The following is a 21997-nucleotide window of genomic DNA, read 5'->3' on the forward strand; positions in this document are numbered from 1 at the left end:
CATAATCCTAATAAAAATGTCAGGAAAACTCAATATAGCTGTCATTTAATGAATGTATACTGTATTCTGCATACTATTCTTAGATCTCATCTATACTCTGGGATCAAATTTTCTGTTTACAGTTAGGAAACTGTTTCCTGAATCATGTTTAGTGTAGGTGTATATAGGCTTGTATGTACACATATGTAAGCGTACTCGTGATTGTATTATGTATGTGACGGTGACCGTGTATTTGGTTTAGATAGTAATGTTTCCATTTTGCATGGTTTTAAAACCAACATTTGTAAAGTATGCAGTATATACTACTTGCATTTAAATAACATGGAACTGAATTTCCAGGATGCAGTAAAGAAATTAACATTAGTTTTATTTTGTTCCTAAGGCAAATAGCAGTCATTTAAAATTGTGCTTTTTAAAGATCTTGTGATTAAAAGCATTTAAAAACATTTCAGATCATCAAGGAAACCTTTTTTTTTTTCCATAATTAAAAAAATACTTTATGCAGAAGATTTATAAAACCCAATAAAGCATAGAGGCAAAGACAGAAACTACCTGTATAATTCCATCATGTGAACTAGTGTATATTTGATTTTTGCTTTTCCATACCTTTTTAAACAGACAGAAACTCACACTATGATTACCTTTTGTAAGCTTATGTTTTTCACTTAGTTATATTTTATCAGAAATTCCTCATCACTAAACATTCTGCAGTGTGATTTTAATGGTTTTATATTATCCTGTATTATCAATATACCTTTGTATTCTTAATGAGTTTTCTAAGGGGATATAAGATTGTTTTTTTAAATTTTGCTATAAAGCTGTAGTGATCATTTTTATTTTAATTGTTTACTTGGGATAAAATCTTAGAAGTAGAATTGCTTGATGAAATGATAGGTACATTTGCATTGTTTTTGATAAATACTTCATGATTGTTCCCTTGAAAGGTAATACTAATTTTTATTCTCAGCATCAGCCATTATGAGAGTGTCTGCTTATATCTTTGACAACACTTAATTTAGTCTTTGCAAATTTCATAGGTAAAAATTGTTGTATCTTTTTTTTTCTTCATTTTTAAGAGCTCTTTATATATACAGTTGAAACCTGTGAGAGCCAGAACTCAACGTGAGTGCCTTGTTTTTCCGGGTTTTGCAAGGTTTCCATCATTGATAGGGTGCAGTCTTACCACTTTTCTATCCTATTAGTGGAAAATATTTGCATTTGCCTTCTCTGACAGGTTTCTTCTGCCTTACACAGGTTTCGGCTTTCACAGGTTTCATTATATTATAGATATCAACCACTGGGCCTGTCAAAAAATACATCCTTGTTTGCTGTATGCCTTTTTAATATTGATTTTTCTTTTTTAAACTTACAGAAACTTTACATTTTTAGATAATCAGATATGTGAGTTTTTTTATGGCTTTCATGTCTACTGTAAGTACTATGTGTCCCCTCTTTTGTCTCATGACTTTTGCCTGTGTTTTCTAATATTTCTATATTTTGTTTTTAAATTTAGGTTATATTTTTAACCTATCTTTACTTTTTTTTTTTTTTGGTTTCACTTTGCAATGGGTGCATTTAGTTTTGCTTTGTTTTGTACTTCCAAAGAGTTTATTGAGATAGAGTTGAATGTACACTTAAGAGAAATGAGCTAAAAAATCCCAATAAATCAAGAAATATAACAACAGAAAAACACTTAAAAAATAATTTCTTTTAGAGGTAAGTATAACTCTGTTTTGGTTTTGAAGCTTAGTAACAACAATGACAGTTTATTTTTCTAATTGAACATTTAGGAATGTTCAGATTTAGGGTGAGTGGAAAAAACATTATCTCCAGAGTTTTTGAAACTGTATGATTCATTTGATTCCTTTTAATTGTATGAGAAAGTCGTTGTAGAAGGCAGAGATACTTTGTGAAAAGTGATAAATTATTGTGGGATGACGGTTTAGCATCAGTTTTGTGGACACAGTGGCAAAAGTTTAGCAATTAAGGAATTGCTAGATGTATTTTTGCTGCGTGGTGTATTCTTTTATGCCTGTGAATAGTTATAATCTATTTTAAATGTAGTAGATCAGAGGCAAGATTGCTAGCTTGGATTGAGAATTTTTGACTCCAAATAAATTTCCATAGTAGAGTGTTCATGAGAGTCTCCTTAGTGTTTTTACAGAGAGTCTCCTTAGTGTTTTTACAGTGATCCAGTATTCTGTCATGTAATTTTTATATCCTCAGGATACCTTTAAGTTTGGTTCTGATTTATAAACTCTAGTTTGTTTTTAATTATTCCAATGGCATACGTCAAACCCACTTACTATACCAAGCTACTTTAAAAACCCATACCCAGTGCCGTCGAGTTGATTCCTACTCATAGTGACCCTATAGGACTTTACTTGTTGTAAATATAAAAAGTTAATTAAAATTTATGTTAGCAACACCAATATGCATTATAAACAAAGATATATTCAAATTATCAGAGGTACTTAATTTTTTTTAACTTGATTTATTGTTGAACCTAGATATTAGCAAGAAGCATTTAGTAACATAAATTAATTGTGATTGTGATTATGGTTCCGCTTTTGTAGGTTCAGCCTTATTATAAAATTCTATATCAAATGGAATTATTAAAATTCTTTAAAGAAAAATCAATGTTGGTAAAGTAGTATAGGTACAGATACTGTCACCTATGGTTACATGCACTTTTGTGAGGAAAGAAGAGAAAACTCTTTAGGTCTGGTACTGATTCTAAATAGTAATAATAGTTATTATTCTACTTTAAATAAATACAAATTATTTTCATTTTTCTAATCTTAGTCTCATTGAGTCAGGTTGCCTAGGTTCCATGAGAGAATTAAAGCCTAAGACATCCATTGTATATAACAAATTAATTATCTTCCATGCATCTAGAATGGTACTGGCTATGTACCATCCTTGGGAGAAGTGAGAAAATAGCCACCCAAGTCACTTTCCAGACGGCTTAATACTCTTGGGCAACCTTGGCTGAGAAAAGACGGACTAGACCATCTCTTGAGCTCCTGCCAGCTCTAAATTTATTTGATTTTATATTTAATTAGTTTAAGATATTCTACTTCGTAAAATTGAGGAAGGGATCTCCTTATGTGTGGCACTAATTCGTTTTTGAGAAAAATATCTTGGGTAGTCAGTAAGAACTCTTACCTGCTCATTTTATTTTACTTTATAATAAAAACCAGAGTCATGGTTGTGCTCAATCCATTTAAATCTCTAAGAGCATTTATTCTTAGCCTTAGTATGAATTTTTAGTGTCAGTTAAACACTTTTAGTAGAAAACTATCTTTTTGATGAAGATGGGTGTGTAAGGTAGAAAGTACTTCCCTTTTCTAGAATGTTAGATACTGGATTAAAAAAAACAAAACCAGATCTGTTGCCATCGAGTCAATTTAGACTCATAACAATCGTATATGACAGAGTAGAACTGCCCCATAGGGTTTCCAAGGCTGTAATGTTTATGGGACAGATCACCAGGTCCTTTCTCCCATGGATCAGCTTGTGAGTTCAAACTGCTGACCTTTTTGGTTAGCAACCAGGCACTTAACAACTGCACTGCCAAGGCTCCTTAGATACCAGATTAAAAAAAAAATTAAAAACCAAACCCATTGCCGTTAAGTAATTCCAACTCACAAAACCAAAAAACCAAGCCCAGTGCCATCGAGTCAATTCCGACTCATAGCAACCCTATAGGACAGAGTAGAACTGCCCCATATAGTTTCCAAGGAGCGCTTGGCGGATTCGAACTGCTGACCCTTTGGTTAGCAGCTGAAGCACTTAACCACTACACCACCAGGGTTTCCTCCTCCAACTCATAGCGACCCTATAAAACAAAGTCTAACTGCCCCATAAGGTTTCCAAGGAGTGGCTGGTGGATTTGAACTGCCAAACTTTTGATTAGCAGCTAAACACTTAACTGCTTTGCTACCAGGGTTCCAGATAGTTACTCAGAATAGTTTTACTGTAGACATTCATTCAGTTTTTTGTTCAGTCATTTGTTAAATACCTATCATATGTCAAGAACTAATGCTAGCTTTTTTATATAAAAATGAAAAGAACTGAATAGCTCCATTGTCTTTGACGAGAATCTATGTATAAAGTCCTTTGTAAATCTAAAATGTTTAATTTTAGGGTAATTTACACAGTGATTTTTATGCCTCAGACCCTTTGGATTAGACTATTGTACCCATTTTTTAATGTTATCATCATGATTTTTCATTGTGATGTTTAGTGCAGCGTAGGAGTATGCATAGTGGTTAAGAGCACAAGCTCTCTAGAGTGACACAACCTGGTTTCAGTCCTCCAACTGCTCTATCCCACCTGTGTATCAAGCAGATTATATCTCTGTGCCTCAGTGATCTCAAGTGTGAAATGGTGGTGGTAATTGTCTACTTCCTAGGGCTCTAGTAAGGATTAAATGAGCTAATGCATGTAAAGCATAAAGCACTTAGAGCAGTGCATGGTACATAATAAGCGTTTACTACAAGTTACCTCTTATTAGTCAGTACATATGTGTGAAACAGGAACATGTATATTTTGAAAATAAATATATCAGACGTTAGTGTGGCGGCATATAGTTGACAAAAGCCAATAACATTAGGTAGTCATTTATTGCTGGGTATTGTCATCACCTCCTCACCAGGAATAAATCTTGGAACACCTGTGTTCTTTAGGATTTCCTCTAAATAGTGAGGATATTCACATGGCTTTATATATTTATATAAAATAATATTAAGGTGAATTAGAGTCATGTGGCTTAAAGCCATTTTTCCAGAGCCTTTTCCAACAATTTTCTCCCTAGGTTTTTAGCAAGATTTTTGTTTCTCTACCACAATAGTAGAGTGCATATCAAAACCACTAAGGATCTATTTTTCATGGGCTTCCAAAGAAAAAAAAAACCAAGCCCGTTGCCATCAAGTCGACTCCAACTCATAGCAACCCTATAGGAGAGAGTAGAACCGCCCCGTAGAGTTTCCAAGGAGCGCCTGGTGAATTCGAACTGCTGACCTTTTGGTTAGCAGCCATAGCACTTAACCATTATGCCACCAGGGTCTCATGAGCTTAGAAGTTTATAATTTCATTTTAATTTTGTATTTGACATTAAATTTAATAATGAGAAACCTTCGTAGTAGAATACCGAAGTGTAGATAGAACGTGTTAGTGAACACCAGTTAACCCGTTGCTGCCAGATCAGTTCTGATGTATGGTGAACCCCACATGTGTCAGAGTGGAATGGTGTTCAGTAGGGTTTTCAACGGCTGATTTTTTGGAAACAGATCACCAGCCTTTCTTCTGAGGTGCCTCTGAGTGGACTAGAACCTCCAACCTTTCAGTCAGCAGCTGAGTGGGTTAACTGTTTGATCATGCATGGACTCTGTTTAGTGAATAAAAAAGAGTATTCAATAAGTGTCTGTTTCCTCCTTATACTTTTGCTATTTGAACGTTTTATTAAATTATCAGTGGACTCCGAAAAGTTATTTTGTATGTAACCTGTATGTCTTGAAGCCTATGCTATTAATATTTGGGTGTCATAGTAGTGACCCAATATTAAAAATGTGTTTTTTATTTATTGATTGTTCTTAGGCTCTTAAAGATTTAAGCCTATGTTTGTTTATTCATTCTTATTTAAAAATGTAATGTTTAGTATTTATGAATTCACAACAAGTACTTAATTAATAAAGTTACATAAATTATTTTGGGAATACAATGTCTAACATCGTTAAATTATCTTTAAATTATTTTAAGGAGTAGCTGAGATAAAATTTATCACTTCTAAAATTAATTTCTCCTCTTGATATTTTTCAGCTATGCAAAAGCAGCCTTTTGTTTAGAAGAGCTTATGATGACTAATCCACATAACCACTTATACTGTCAGCAGTATGCTGAAGTAAGTGTTTTCAGAGACAACAATTGTATATGGCTTTATTTTTATTGCTGCTGGGTATTATTGTGGAACTAAAAATATTTCCTTAATGTTAGGTAAGTATATAAATATTTATTAACATCTGTGGAAAGTTGAGTTGTGGGAATAAAAGTTTTAAATTTTTAATACTTTAATGGAAATACTGACTTTTCCATTAAAAGGTCTCATTTAAAGTAGTGAAATTCTTTATATTTCTATGTTTGTATACTATTTTCCTTCCTAATTATGAATTCAGTGATTGAATTGTGATATTATAATGTGAATATTTTGCCACAGTTGTCAACAGTAAATGGCTTCTGAGACATTTACGATGATTATAATTTTTAAACTCATATTCTGGGGAATTCATATTAAGGTTATTATTTTGGGACATAGGAAGTATTTTATTTGCTTACTATTAAGAAGTTGATTCAGAAAAAAAGACCTGTTTATCCAGTGGATACCTGCTTCATAGCAATAGCAAGATAATCGAATGCTATAAGGTTAGAAGGACTTCATTATTAAGTAATGCCAGTGCAGATATGACAATCCAGTATCCAAGTCTAGATTTGTAATACTAGTAATAGAAAGTATTATTTTGTGAACCATTTGCAAAGCAGTTGAAAATAGAAATTGTAGTGACTTTTTTATTGTAGCAAGATTTTTGTTTTTAAAAAGTACTCAGTGATCTTATTGTTAATAGACTAGTTATTCATAGAATAGTTTTGGTGGGGGTTGGCAGATGTTCTCAGATTTAGATTAGCTTTAACAACCTTAAGATGAATTCTTTTAACATCTTGCGTTTGTTTACAGAATATCTGTTGCAATTACTAATGCCTATGGTATGACAAAACATGCTCTATTTCAAAGTAGTTAAATAAACAGGTTTCAGCACTCTGTAATTTTAACAGGTTAAATATACCCAAGGTGGACTTGAAAACCTCGAACTTTCAAGAAAGTATTTTGCACAGTCATTGAAACTAAACAACAGAAATATGAGAGCTTTGTTTGGGCTTTACATGGTGAGTTGAGGTGTATGTTTAATGTTATTTTGTGAATGAATTCTGTTGTTTAAAAATACGCTAACTATCCTCTCCCATCTCTGTCTTCTTGTTTTTTTGTATTTCATTGATGAGTGTAGTGTTTTTTTCCTTTAGTTAATCATGGGCAATAAGTTGCAAGGCAGTTTTATTTTTTTTAATGTTAATACACCCTAGCTGTTTAATATTTCATTGTAAAATATCTTTTATTATATCAAAATTGAAATCGGCCTTTTAATTAGTAATAGATAGAAAACCGTATTACGTATTTTTAAAATTGTTCTGACAGTCTTGAGTTTATGACTAACGTTGTCTGTCTTACCTTGCATATACACATATAAGGTACTTTACACTCTGCCAGTAAATGACATATAGAATAAAAGGTCTCATATTTCATACTTTTTATTCATTTTTATGGTGTAGAAAAACAGCTTGGAAATTGTAGGAAACATGCGATTAAATGTTTTTACTGTTTATGTGTGCCAAATGATGAGCTTAAAAAAGTCAAGTAACAAGAGCTGTGGGACACAGAGGAAGAATTTGCTGAGCTTTACAATATGCGTAAAATGAGCTCCTCTGCAATCAAAGGGGCTGGGAAAATAAGCTTTTCTTTATTAGGCCAGTTCTTGAAATTTTGATGTATTCTAGGCTTTTCATGAACTCTTTTTTTTAATATGTGTCTTCTTATTGGGGCTCAGCAAAAAAGAATTGGTTGAAGAAATGGGGATAGGAAGAAACATAAATGAAATCATTTTCAAGAAATAAATAGCAAAATTTGGGTTCGAATTTCAAGGCTTTTTTCCTGTATTCTACCAGAGCCAATTGCTTGAAAATACAGTATAGTAACTGTGTCTTTTTGTCAAATAAATATTAATTTAAAAAACGTAATAACAAATTATTAATAATAATAGTTTATCCATAGCACTTTTTGTGTCAGGCATTGTTCTGAACTCTGTTTTTTTAATCATCAAATCCTCGCATCAGCTGTCTGAGTAGTTAAACATACAGAAGCGTACCGTCAGATTTTGGGTATAGATTCCTCACTGGCAGAGTAGACACACAAGCAAAAGAGCCTATGATGCATGCTGGGTATAAAAGGAAGACTAAACCTTCTTTGAATCATATGAACAGATCATTTTAAGAATAAGTTAAAAGTTTTCTCTCTCTCTCCTCAAAAATACAAATATATACTTAAATATCAGTAGATGTTTTTGAGGGTTTACAGATTCTTTCCTGTATCCCAGGTTAAGAATCCCAAGTTTAAATACATTTTTAAAAAGAAGAGAGTGGATCAAATTGCCAGGTTCTAGCAAGTAATCAGGAGCCCTGGCGGCACCGAGGTTAAAGTGCTCTACTGCAAACCAAAAGGTCGGTGGTTCAAACCCGCAAGCCGCGCCACAGGAGAAAAATGTGGCAGTCTGCTTCTGTAAAGATTTATAGCCTTGGAAACCCTATGGAGCAGTTCTGCTCTGTCCTGTAGGGCCACTCTGAGTTGGAATCAACTTGACAGCAGTTGGTGGAAGTGAGTAATCAGTTCTAAGGAACACAGTTTGGAAACTCTTGGTATAATGAAAAGAGAAATGTCTTTCTAAGACTTCCATTAAGTTGCTTTGGTTAAGTCAGATTACTCCTGTTGGTCTGAAATTTTTTTCACCTGTCAATATAGGAAGTTGGATTAAGTTCTTTTTGAGGTTCCTTCTATTAATATTAAATAATACTATAATTCTGGCATAGGAAAGCTGGAGTAATTTAGTAACAAAGTAATAAAGTGCTTTTTGGTTTATAAAGTATTCTTACATGCTTTCTTTATTTAAGTTATATGGGATTTTACCTTTAAGAGATGTGGTAAATACAAAATTAAATACTTATAGATGTTATTTAAAGTATCTTTTTTCATAACTTTGAATTATAGTATATTTTTAAATAAATTCTCATCTTTTTAAACAATTCAACTTTATTTTAAAGATTGTTTTAGTATAATTTTTAAAACTCTTTTCTGCTATTACTGTATCGTAACCATTGCCCTTACATGTTTTGATTATCTTGACTAGAACAAGGAATTTTGTTTTTGATGCTTCTTTTTTATTTTTAGTCTGCAAGTCATATTGCTTCTAATCCAAAAGCAAGTGCAAAAACGAAAAAGGACAACATGAAATACGCTAGTTGGGCAGCTAGTCAAATAAACAGAGCTTATCAGGTTAGTATTAATAATTTTATGTTATCATAGAGGTCAACTACTGTATTGTTATTTCTAAGTTGTTAATTTTGTTTCTATAAACTACAAAACCATGTATCTGTGATTGGACTCTTATGCCATTGGCCTTTATTAAATGTGTCTTAACTGTGTAAAATTAATTTGAAGTTTTAGAATCACTTTTTTTTTTGTTTGTTTATTCCTCAGAAGGAATCTGTTACTATTATGATCCCATAGTTAGCCTTTTTGCCATCTGGAAATCTCAGTAGTTCTGCATTTGGTGTATAAACAGTAATTGAAAAAATTCAAAAGGGTAAATAAATCGGCACGATGTGTTTCAGGAACAAATTCAGTATGCGAGTGTATTATTAGTCAGTGCTATCTCAAGAAACTTAAAAAAAAAGGAAGAAAAGCCTAAAATTAAACAAGCCAGGCATTAAGCTGTAGACAGTATAACAAAGTCAGTGTACTCTGCTTACCCTTCAGACCTAATGCTGAAATGTCTCCACTCATTTCGTAGTTTTCTGAAGCTTGATCTGTAAGATATTTTGGAAGGGATCATGGGAAAAAATATCTTACTACATCTTCCATGTTCATAACTATCTGTCTATAGCCTTCATATTTGAAAGACAGTTTGGCTGGTTATATTATCTTTGACTTTCCTTTACTGAAGTATCATAAGCATCATTTCATTATTTTCTGACAGAAAGTGTTGCTGTCAAGACATTTCATGCTGTCTTGATTTTCTTTCTCATAAAGAACTTAGACTTTTTGTCTGGTTGCCCGAAGGATTTTTTCTTTTATCTTTTAAATCCAGTAGTTTTATTATGATATGTTTTGTTGACTGTTCTTGGGTCAGTTTTCCCAAATACAGGCAGTCCCGGGATTACAAATGAGTTTTGTTCCTGAGTCCATCTTTAAGTTGAATTTGTACAAAAGCCGGAACTGTTGGGTATGCTTCGATCTAATGTCAGTTAGTTAAATGTTTGTCTTAGTATACAGTTTATAGTGTACCTTTCTATGCATTAAAAACCTTAAAGAAACACTTCCAGATACACTAAAACAACCTAAGAATACAGTAATAATAATGTTTAAATGTGTGTCACAAAGTATTGCCCCATTTGTTATTATGAACCATCATATGTACCTCAGACTTTTTATATAACAGGCTTTATGGTGGTTGGTCTGTAACCACGGATTGTATCTAAGTCAGATGTTAGGTAACCTGGGAACTGCCTGTACACCCTTTTAATTTGTGGATTCAGTCCTCTTTTATATGAGGAAAGTTTTTGTGTTTGTTTTTAATATTTATTAATATTTTTTTCCACTTGATTGCTTTAGTTTTCTTTTTCTGGGCTGCAGTTATAAGTGTACTGTATCTCGTTTTCCTACCTTCTGTATCATTCATTTTCTTTCAAATTCTTTTCTGCATTTTATTTTTCACTATACTAATTGTTATGGAATTAGTACGTATTCTTCTTTCTTGTTCTCATTTAAATGAGATAGTTTTTCTGGGCTACTAGGAGATTTTTATGGACGTAGGGGAGGTGGGGTTGATGTAGGGTAGGTTTTCCTGTTGATTTTTCTGTGCCTTCCTCTCCTTTGTTACAGACTACTTGAATATGTGTATCCAGTTTTCCTGAGACCTAGGTCCAGTTGTGGAAGATTTACTGCGTGCACCCTATGTTCCACCCTTAGAGCTCTACAGGTCTTGAATTCCGAGGTGCATCTCTCAGCTTGAAATGTTGTATTTTATTGTTGTGATTTGTTTTTCTGGATTTTGCTACCTTTGGGCACTACCTTCTTCTTTACCTTCCTTATCTGAATCATCTCTTTCTCTCACCCCTACTGTCTCTGCCCCATTCAATTTGGTTTCAGTTTCCAGTACTTCTCTTTCAAGGTGTGAAGTTTTGTCATTCTTGGATGTAGTGTTTACTGGATGTTTGAGATTTTGAGGTCTATAGACTAGACTTCTTTAACCTCACATTTGCATGCAATTTCTAACACTTACCTTTGATTTGGAGCCTCTGAGGACTTCTGCAATTCGCAGGTCATAATTCAGCTCCTCCTGTTTGGGAGAACAAGTTGTTGTTATTGTTAAGTGCCATTGAGTCAGTTCCAACTCATAGAGATCCCCTGTGTACAACAGAACAAAACACTGCCCAGTCCTGTGCTATCCTCATAATCGCTGCTATGTTTGAACCCATCGTTGCAGGCACTGTGTCAGACCATCTCATTGAGGGTCTTCCTCTTTTTCGCTAACCCTCTGCTCTACCAAACATGATGTCCTTCTCCAGGGACTGGTTCCTCCTGATTACATGTCCAAAGTATGTGAGACGAAGTCTTGCCATCCTTGCTTTTAAGGAGAATTCTGGCTGTACTTCTTCCAAGATAGATTTGTTCATTGTTCTGGCAGTCCATGGTGTATTCAGTATTCTTTACCAACACCGTAATTCAAAGCCATCAATTCTTCTTTGGTCTTCCATATGCATTGTCCAGCTTCCGCATGTGTATGAGGCAATTGAAAATACCATGGTTTGGGTTAGGAGCACCTTAGTAGTCCTCAAAGTGACATCTTTGCTTTTTAACACTTTAAAGAGGTCTTTTGCAGATTCGCCCTATGCGATGTGTCATTTGATTTCGTGACTGCTGGTTCCATGAGCATTGATGGTGGATCCAAGTAAAATGAAATCCTTGACAACTTTAGTCTTTTCTCTGTTTATCATGATGTTACTTATTGGTCCAGTTGTGAGGATTTTTGTTTTCTTCATGTTGAGATGTAATCCGTACCGAAGGCTGTAGTCTTTGATGTTCATCTCTAAGTGCTTCAAGCCCTCTTTGCTTTCAGCAAGCAAGGTTGTGTCATCTGCATAACACAGGTTGGTAATGTGTCTTCCTCCGGTCATGATGCCATGCTCTTCTTTATAGAGTCCAGCTTCTTGGATTATTTGCTCAGTATACAGATTGAATAAGTATGGTGAAAGGATACAACCTTGATGCACACCCTTCCTGACTTTAAACCACGCAGTATCCCCTTTTGTTCGAATAACTGCCTCTTGGTCTATGTACAAGTTCCTCATGAGCACAATTAAGTGTTCCGGAATTCCCATTCTTCGCAGTGTTATCCATAATTTGTTATGATCCACATGGTTGAATGCTTTTGCATAGTCAATAAAACACAAGTAAACATCTTCCTGGTATTCTCTGCTTTCAGCCAAGATCCATCAGACATCAGCAATGATATTCCCTTGTTCCACATCCTCTTCTGAATTCAGCTTGAATTTCTGGACGTTCCCTGTTGATATACAACTCCAACTGCTTTTGAATGATCTTCAGCAAAATTTTATCATGTTAATGATACTGTTCGATAATTTCCAGATTCTGTTGGATCACCTTTCTTTGAAATAGTGACAAATACGGATCTCAGCTATGGTTGACTGGTAGCTGTCTTCCAAATTTCTTGGCATAGATAAGTGAGCACGTAAAGTGTTGCATCCATTTGCTGATCTATCTCAGTTGGTATTCCGTAGATTCCTGGAGCCTTGTTTTTTGCCAGTGCCTTCAGTGCGGCTTGGATTTTTTCCTTCAGTACCATTGGCTCCTGATGATATGCTACCTTCGGAACTGGTTGAACATCGACCAGTTCTTTTTGACACAGTGACTCTGTATATTCTTTTTGTCTTCCTTTGATACTTCCTGCTTCGTTCAGTATTTTGCCCATAGACTTCTTCGATATTACAATTGAAGGCTTGAATTTTTTCTTCAGGTCTATCAGCTTGAGAGATGCCAATTTTGTTCTTTCCATTTGGTTTTCTAACTCTAGGCCTTTGCACATTTCATTATAATACTTTGTCTTCTCTAGCTGCCCTTTGAAATCTTCTGTTCAACTCTTTTATCCTTATCATTTTTTCCATTCACTTTGGCTGCTCCATGTTCAAGAACAAGTTTCAGAGTCTCTTCTAACATCCATTTTGGTCTTTTCTTTCTTTCCTGTCTTTTTAATGATGTGATGTGTGATGTCCTTGATGTCATCCCATAACTTGTCTGGTCTTCGGTGGTAGTGTATTTCGGAGATGGTCTCTAAATTCAGGTGGGATATACTCAAGGTCTTATTTTGGCTTTTGTGGCCTTGTTTTAATTTTCTTCAGCTTCAGCTTGAACTTGGATACCAGCAATTGATGATCTGTTCTCTGGCCTTGTTCTGACTGATGATATTGAACTTTTCCTTTGTCTCTTTCCATAGATGTGGTTGATTTGATTCTTGCATATTCCATCTTGTGAGGTCTATGTGTGTAAATCAAAAACACCAAACCCATTACCATTGAGTTGAGTCTGACTCATAGTTACCCTATAGAATGGAGTATAATTGCCCCACAGGGTTTCCAGGGATCAACTGGTGGATTCAAACTGCTGACCTTTTGGTTAGCAGGTGAGGTCTTAACCACTTTGCCACCAGAGCTCGGAATTGTTGAAAAAAGGTGTTCCTAATGAATAGGTCATTGGTCTTGCAAAAATCTGGTATGCGATCTCTGGTGTCACTTCTATACTAAGGGCATATTTTCGAACTACCAATCCTTCTTCTTTGTTTCCAAATTTAGCATTCCAATCACCAGTAATTATCAATGCATTTTGTTACATGTTTGATCAGTTTCAGACTTCACAAAAGGGTAAAAATCTTCAATTTACTCATCTTTGGCATTTGAATAACAATCGTATTAACTGATCTCCGTTATAGGTGTGTGGATAATATCCTATCACTGACAGTGTTATACTTCAAGATATATCTTGACATGTTCTTTTTGACAATGAATTTGATGCTGTTTTTCTTCAATTTGTCTTTCCTGCCATAGTAGAACATTTGATTGTCTGATTCAGAATGGTCAGTACCAGTCCATTCGACTACTAATGCCTAGCATATCCATCTTCAAGTGTTCTATTTCATTTTTGACAACTTCCAGGTTTCCTAGATTCATACTTCGTACATTCCACGTCCTGTTTATTAATGGATGTTTGCAGCAGTTTCTTCTCACTTTGAGTCATGCCATTTGCAGGGGAATGTCCTGAAAGCTTCACTCCATCCACATTATTAAGGCCAACTCTACTTTGAGGAGACAGCTCTTCCCCAGTCGGATTTTAGTGCCTTCCAACCTGAGAGGCTCATCTTCCAGCACTGTATCAGACAATGTACTGCTGCTATTCATAAGGTTTTCACAGCCACTTGTATTAAATATTCATAATTTTTTTGTTTCTGTGGCTTGTAGATTGTTGCCTTATGCTTATTGTTGCTACCACCACGTAGGTGTTGATCTTTTCCAGTTTGTGCGTTTTATGTTCTGTTTAAGAAACCTTGCTATTCCATGTTCATAAATAGAATCTAGTGAGTCTTCAGAATTTTTATTCTTTCACATTTAGATCCACAATCCACTTGGAATTAATTTTTATATATGACATGAAGTTGAGTCAGTTCCAACTCATAGTGACCCTATGTATAATAAAATGAAACATTGCCTGGTGCTGTGCCATCCTTACAAGAGTAGATTTGTTCAAACCCATTGTTGCAGCCACTGTGCCAATCCATCTCATTGAGGATCTTCTTCTCTTTAACTCTCTTTGTTACCAAGCATGATGTCCTCCAGGGATTGGTCCCCCCTGATAACACAGCCAAAATAAGTAAGACAAAGTCTCACCATCCTTGCTTCTAAGCAGCATTCTGGCTGACTTCTTCCAAGACAGATTTGTTTATTCTTCTGGCAGTCCATGGTATATTCAGTATTCTTCACCAACACCATAATTCAAATGTGTCACGTCTTCTTAGGTCCTCCTCTATGCTGAGAAGTAGGGGTCGGTTTTCCTGCCATGTCAATATGCAAAATGTTTCTGTGCATTTTTGCATTTTATCATGAGTTCTGTTTCTTGGAAGGTAATAAAATATAGTAAAGAGAAGAGTCCATATGCTGGATCTGTATAGGCTGGGTTCAAATTTTGGCTCTTTCATGTATTAGCTGTGTGGTCTCAGACAAATTATGTAGTATCTCTGGGCCTAGTTTCTTATCCACAAAAAAAAAAAAAAAAAATTCACAAGAAGGGCATAATAAAAGTATTCCGAGTATTATAAGAGTTAATACCTAATCTTTGCAAAATCACAGTAATACACATTATTTTATGCTATTATGTTCATTTCTTGTGTATTGTATGTTTGTCGGAAACCCTGGTGGCATAGTGGTTAAGTGCTATGGCTGCTAACCAAGAGGTCTGCAGTTCGAACCCACCAGGCGCTCCTTAGAAACTCTATCAGGCAGTTCTACTCTGTCCTATAGGGTCACTATGAGTCGGAATCGACTCGACAGCAGTGGGTTTGTTTTTTTGGTTTTTTATATGTTTGTCTATTATATGTCAGTTATATGTTACACTTTAGGCTCACTTTATTGGTCTGCTTTGATTGTTGGAATAATAAGAATTAACATCAACAGTAGTCATAATAGCAAATTAATAGACGGTTTATTATGAGCTAGGCACTTTTTGTTTTACAAATGAGGAAAATAAGGAAAAATTAAATAACTTTCCCACAGTGACACACATTGGTTAAGAACAGAGCTGCTTTCAAACCCAAGCAGTCTGACTCTAGAGTTGGTGCTCTTAACTGCCATAATGTATTCCCTCCATAAAGAGATGTCTGAAGCTATAGTTATAGTTCCCAACTCCCTTTTTAATTATTTTCTCATGTGAACAATTGACATCCTACCCCCGCTTGTTTCTCTCTTCCATTTCAGACTTAGGGCTCTCAATAGTAACAAATTTTAGGGTTTTTTTTTTTTTTCTTTCTCCCTGTCTATTCAGTGATAGAAGGTCCCATTGATTATATCTGTAGGCAAACATGTGCTTTGATGCCTTATGAAATACACTTTACCACTAGACATGAATCCCTCATCTAGTACATTGGTAACATTTGCCCTCCCTGCCATTCTCATCACAGACTTATAAAGTCTCAGAGTTCTTTGGGAGGAGCTCTAAGAGCGTCACTTGTGTGCTTCAGTCTTTGAGTTTTATACCGTCCACTCCATAAAATCCATAAATGCTTTCTACACCTTTACCGTAGGTGTGATTTGCCCTTTTCTTGACTCCATTGTAAAGGATGATACAAGGAACTTTTTCTTGACGTTTTCTCTGTCTTCTTGCGATCCACTCCAGAAAGATAACACATCTCTCAGTTGGTCATGGAAAGTTTCTCTATAGCCGTGTCCAGTATTCCTCAATTGGGAATCACTCATTTATGGAAAATTTATGTTTGCCCCTGGACACCAGTTACAGGTTTTAAGTAAAATCTCCTGGTGCATTTGTAACGTTCATATTCTATGCTTTTTCTACAGAGGCTCTGTGTACTCTATCTGTGAATCCGATTCCATAAGTATTTGTATCCATTAGCTTTTGCAGCCTTAGTCATTTAAAATAACAATGCTTTAGTTGCTTATGAGTCTGTACAAGGTTGACAGTTTGGCTTGGGCTCAGTTGGGTAGTTCTGCTTTTCTCAGCAGAATATACTCTTGTTTCTGTACTTTCTTTGTCTCTTGTTATGTCACTTTTTGCTAATATCTCATTGATCAAACCAAGTCACATGGTCAACCCAGATTCAACGAATGCAAGACTTCACCTCTTGCTAGGAAGGGAAACATTTGTGGTCATTTGGCAATTTATTACACTATTTTATAATTCCAGTAGCAGTCTTACCCTTAGTTTTTGTTTGTTTTACCTTTTTCTTTTAATCAACTTTATTGAGAGAGAATTTACATACAATAAAATGCACATATAATATACAGTTTGAGTTTTGAAACATATATACACCCCTGGCAGCACCACCTCAATCAAGATAAGCATTTCCATCACCCCAGAATGTTCCCATCTGCCATTTTGCAGTCAACCCCACCCCCCATTCTAGGCAAGCACTGATTTGATTTTCATCACTATAAATTAGTTTTTCCTGTTATTAGAACTTTATATTAATGAAATCAGATTATGTACTATTTGGTGCCTGATCTCTTTCACTCAGCATAATGTTTTTGAACTAGCCGTGGTGGCATAGTAGTTTAAGAGCTGGCTGCTAACCAGAAGGTCAGCAGTTCAAATCCACCAGGCGCTCCTTGGAAACTCTATGGGGCAGTTCTACTCTGTCCTGTAGGGTCGCTATGAGTCGGAATCGACTCGACGGCAGTGGGTTTGGTTTTTTGGTTTATGTTACTTTCCACAAATTGTGCAAAGGTAAATTTTTAGTTCACCTTATTCCAGTTGTTACATTGTGTGAATCATGGTTCTCTAAAGTTGATAGGCAAGCTTTTATTATTTGAGTGTTTTTGCGTTCTTTCTGGTGAGTTTTCTTTTTGATCCACCAGGGAATTATGAAAGAATTGTTTACTTCAGCTATATCTAACTGGATGAAAAAAAATCCAGAATTTGTGAATAACGTAGAAAAGTATAACTTTCAGAGATTGACATTTTAGTAATTAGATAAGTCTGGGATCTAATTGAGATTTCATGACTCATGTCTAGGCATATAAACCAGTATAAAACATATGATATATAATCCTTATTATAATGTTTTTATAGGTATTTATAAATTAGACAAAGTGAAGTTTTAAGAACTGCTTTTCTTTCCTTTTTTCTACTTAATAATGAAACAGAATATGACTACTACTTGCTCTTCAGTTAGGTAATTGGTTTAGCATGTTCAGTAAAGGCAGGCAAGTTTGATTAATGCTCATGGAAAACTTTAATGTGAACCTACACACAATAATTTTCCAGATAAATGCTTCTTTGGTACACTGTTAAGTCCTTTTATGCTAGTGATCCATATGTTATTTATGATTGCAGAGGTGAGTCGGTTACTATCCTTTTGGGAAATAGAAAATTAAATCATGATTTGAGGAAAAAATAGGATTCCAGCTTAATCAGTTAAATTGCCATATAATTCTGGAATAGACAAAATAATTGCATGTCAGGCAAAATTTAAAGTGATAGATTTATATTTCCAACTTTCTTTTTATTTGTTCTGACACAAATAAGTTGGTTTGGTTTATTCTAAATTGCGCTGGTTGTCAGTAGTATTGACAGTCTTAGGTGATTTTTATTTTAATAAGCCAATTAAAAAAATCACAAACTTACATTTTATTATTACTTTAATTATGTTTAACTACAAACAAAGCAAAATGCTATATCTCAAAATACATATTATGAGTTTAGGTCTTATGGAATATTTTTTTACTCTTTAAAAAGCTAGAGTAAATTACTATGTGGTATCCTATTTTGTATCCCCTCCCCCAACCCATGGAAGCTTTTTCTCAGAATTAGACCTTTAAGTATCTGACTGGGACCATTCCTGTTCACTTTGGATAGGCAAAGTAAAAGCAGAGGCTTTCTGTTCTTGGTAAATCTTTGAGAAATGAATTTATCAACTGGATAATAGAAGTATTAAGTGCATCCCACAGCCTTTACTCCCCAAGGGAGATTATGAAAAGACAGTTTTAAATGCATGTTACTGTTACCACCATATTTTGTAATTATAACTTGCATATTTAACACTTCAACCCCTTTAGTTAGTAATGTCTTAAGAAAGGCAAAATAACCTTGATTCTTAATAAGAAACTTTTTTCTTTCCCTGGCATTTATCCTAGAACCCTCTATTGACTATCAGGTCAGGATTCAAGAACAGAAGCTAATGGTTTAGCAGGTAGGGGGATCACAATGTTAAGCTGTAGCCAGAGGGGTCAGAGGCAGGTTACCAATTCCTAAAGCCTATTGCTTCTATGATGTTACCTGTGCTTGATCACTTAATCTTTCTCTACAGGTCATGAGAAGTTTGCCAAATTGAGTTAATTACAAAAGAGAAGGAACACATCATAAATCAAGAACTAAGTACTTTAGACAGCATTGGTATTTGAAGGAGAGATCAGTCACTTGAAAATGTATTAAGTGGTTAGATTTTAACTTGAAAATACTGTATTGCTAATAGCAAATTTTAGCCAATACTTTAAACGGGGAAAAACAGGTAATAGAGTTATAAAAATCCTTTCCCCACTCCTACAAGGAACACTTGTCTAGTAAGTCACTTGTGTTAAATCAGAGCAATAAGTGATGGGAATAGGCAGCCCAGTTAGAAAACTCATTTTGAAATCAGCATGGGGTAATCAACATCTTTTTCCCCACTGATTATGTGCATTATATTGAACTAATATGCCATGAATTTGCTTTTAATTATACAGAGATAGCGTTTGATGCATTATATTTTTTCATTGTAAAATCCAAGCTCAGTCTGGTTTGATAAAGTAAATTACAATTTTATAAACCAGAAACACTTATTTTAAAGCATGTTTATATAATTTTTATACGTAACAGTTCTTTGCTGCAGAAACATGGTGTCATTTAGTCAGTACATAACTAATAAATCCAGAAAACTTTAAAAAATTATTGCCTGCTTTAAATTTTAGAGGTTACTTGCAATTTAAAAAATCTAATAAAACTGCATTTATATTGTACCTTTGTTTGAAATGGCTAAAGTCTGTTTCGAGGCCAGGCATAAGCTATATTTCATTTATAAATTAAGCTTTTTACTTCATAAAAGTTTTCAAGTCCGAAGAAAACAGTTTTAAAATCAAATCTATGTTCTCATAGGTTATTTTACTACTTAAACTGGCCAAGTGTGTGGTGAAATCTTTCCACACTTCAGCTGCAGCTGAAACCTTAATGAAAATTTCCAAAAAACCCAAATTTTGTTCTTAATTGAAGAATAAGAAAAAGAACATACCTGACTTCATTCTAGCGATGAAATGGTTACTGTTAAGTCTTATTAACAACGTGACGGTAAGATTGTGATTTTGAGCCTGCCCTTGAAATTGACCTTAATTGCAAATTTTTTTGTTTCTTTTAATTAGTTTGCAGGTCGAAGTAAAAAGGAAACCAAATACTCTCTTAAGGCAGTCGAAGACATGTTGGAAACATTGCAGATCACCCAGTCTTAAGGTTTCAAGAACTCTTTCTCAATAGATTTCACAGCCGCGCAATTGAATTTACTGGCCTGTAACTTATTTACTAAATGCCCAGTGCTATTTATATACTAATTTTCTGTTAATAAGGCAGTTGTAAAGAATGTGTTTATATAAACCTAAAAATGCCTTTTACTGCTAAGCAGAAAGATGGAGAAAATCCGCAGAGGCGCGTTTTAAGAAGAATCTCGTTGACTGTACGTCAGTTTCTTCATATCACATACATATATAATTGCTTTTAAACCGCAGTCTGATGTAGAAACAACCTTGTTAAATAAACTATGCTGATTTATTAAACTTACATTTGAGAATTCTAGATTCTTTTTGTCATCTACTCAAATAGTTAATGTATTGTTTTAGAACTCAATTTCTAACTTGTCACTGGTGATAGGACATACATAGCATATATAGCCGACAGAAGCAAATTATATGCTAGCAAGTTATTTTGACTCTGTTTATGGTATTAGGCTTTGGATTTTGCTCTGCATTCCAATGGGCTAGTTGAATGGCTTTATTTCCTATAATGTTAATCTGACAAATCTTGCTTCAACTATGTCTTTATCCCAAAGTTCAGCAATACCTTTTCATAAAATTTTTGTTTTACTATAGGACATAATTGAGATTTTTTACCTATAAAAATACTTATTTATTGAACCTTTTAACTGTAAATTTAACTGTAAATATTTAGGGATTATAGAGAATAGGGACTGAAGGGGTAGGAGTGGTTGAGGGTTTGTTTTTTTTTTTTTTTAAGTTTTGGAAGAAGTCAGAAAATCTGAACTATCTTTGACACAAAATTATTACAGGTTTCATATCTTGTCACCTTCTTAGTTAGAATTTTTTTTCTTTTTCTCTTTTCATGATTAACAGCCATTATGCTACTTTCAGCAGTATTTTACATGTTTCAATAGAATTGAAAAGACTTCAGCATGAAACTCACTCAATTCAGGCACAGATAAGTTTTTAAAATAGCCATTGTTTGTTTAGGGCAAATATTTATTGTTAGTATTTCTAAGTAATGCTTTTTTTTTTTTTTTAACTAACAATAAACAGAAACTTCAGCAGACTTATCATTGGGTTTTGGCAAGTAGGGATTGTGTAGAAATTGACAGCCTAGAAATCTTTAGGAAAACTATTGTTAAGCATTAATTTCTTTTTAACATCTTGAATAATTCTCATTGTTAGTAAATTATTCTCTCTATATGATTTTTTTCATAATGTCATCTTTTTCATCTTATTCATTGCCATGAGTGAAATAACTTCTTATTAGAAAATAATTCTTCTCAACTAGTCTTTATCACAAAGATGCACTCTTTCTGCACATAAAACTAGTAACTATATTTTCAACACAGCCATTTCAAATTTATGTTTACTGAAAAGAAAATAGTGCACATATATTATCCCACTTCCCTTCCTCCCTCTAACCTCCTCCCATCAGTTACTAGATGAATGTTTACTTTTCTGGTATTTGTGAAATAAGTAATTCAGTGCCTCTGTAACTGTCAGCCTTAGTTTTACTTTATTTTTCTAGCTTTTGATAACCTCTTGCCAAAAACTTTGTATTTATTAAGCACATTGCCAAAGTGTAATACTTTATAAAGCTCAATTGAAATGTACTGATAATCTGATTGTAACAGACAGTTGCATACCGAACGGCTATTACCTCCACTTCTTAAGAGCACCCTATTTTGTCCAGATAGTAGGCAGAGACGCCTTTTCCTTAGGGAGATTAGGATCTTAACCCCAGGTCCAGGGGCAGGGGCGATGCATCATGATTGATCTAAACCAGAAATGGTGAGTGGTGGTTTGATTC

The 21997-nt window shown here is 34.4% G+C and overlaps 1 protein-coding gene across 3 annotated transcripts in view; it reads left to right on the forward strand.

Moving 5' to 3' along the window:
- The window catches only part of EMC2 (ER membrane protein complex subunit 2), a 66626-nt gene extending 46141 nt beyond the window's left edge, over positions 1-20485 (forward strand). For all 3 annotated transcript variants that reach the window (XM_003408435.3, XM_010588451.3, XM_064268001.1), the window contains 4 exons: positions 5824-5905; positions 6832-6942; positions 9053-9157; positions 20074-20485. In XM_003408435.3, coding sequence (XP_003408483.2) covers positions 5824-5905; positions 6832-6942; positions 9053-9157; positions 20074-20160 — 385 coding nt within the window. In that variant the 3' untranslated portion in view covers positions 20161-20485. The remainder of the gene's footprint in view (positions 1-5823; positions 5906-6831; positions 6943-9052; positions 9158-20073) is intronic.
- Positions 20486-21997: the final 1512 nt, after the last annotated feature.

Source organism: Loxodonta africana, chromosome 14 (genome assembly GCF_030014295.1).
Source record: "Loxodonta africana isolate mLoxAfr1 chromosome 14, mLoxAfr1.hap2, whole genome shotgun sequence".
Classification (NCBI taxonomy): Eukaryota; Metazoa; Chordata; class Mammalia; order Proboscidea; family Elephantidae; genus Loxodonta; species Loxodonta africana.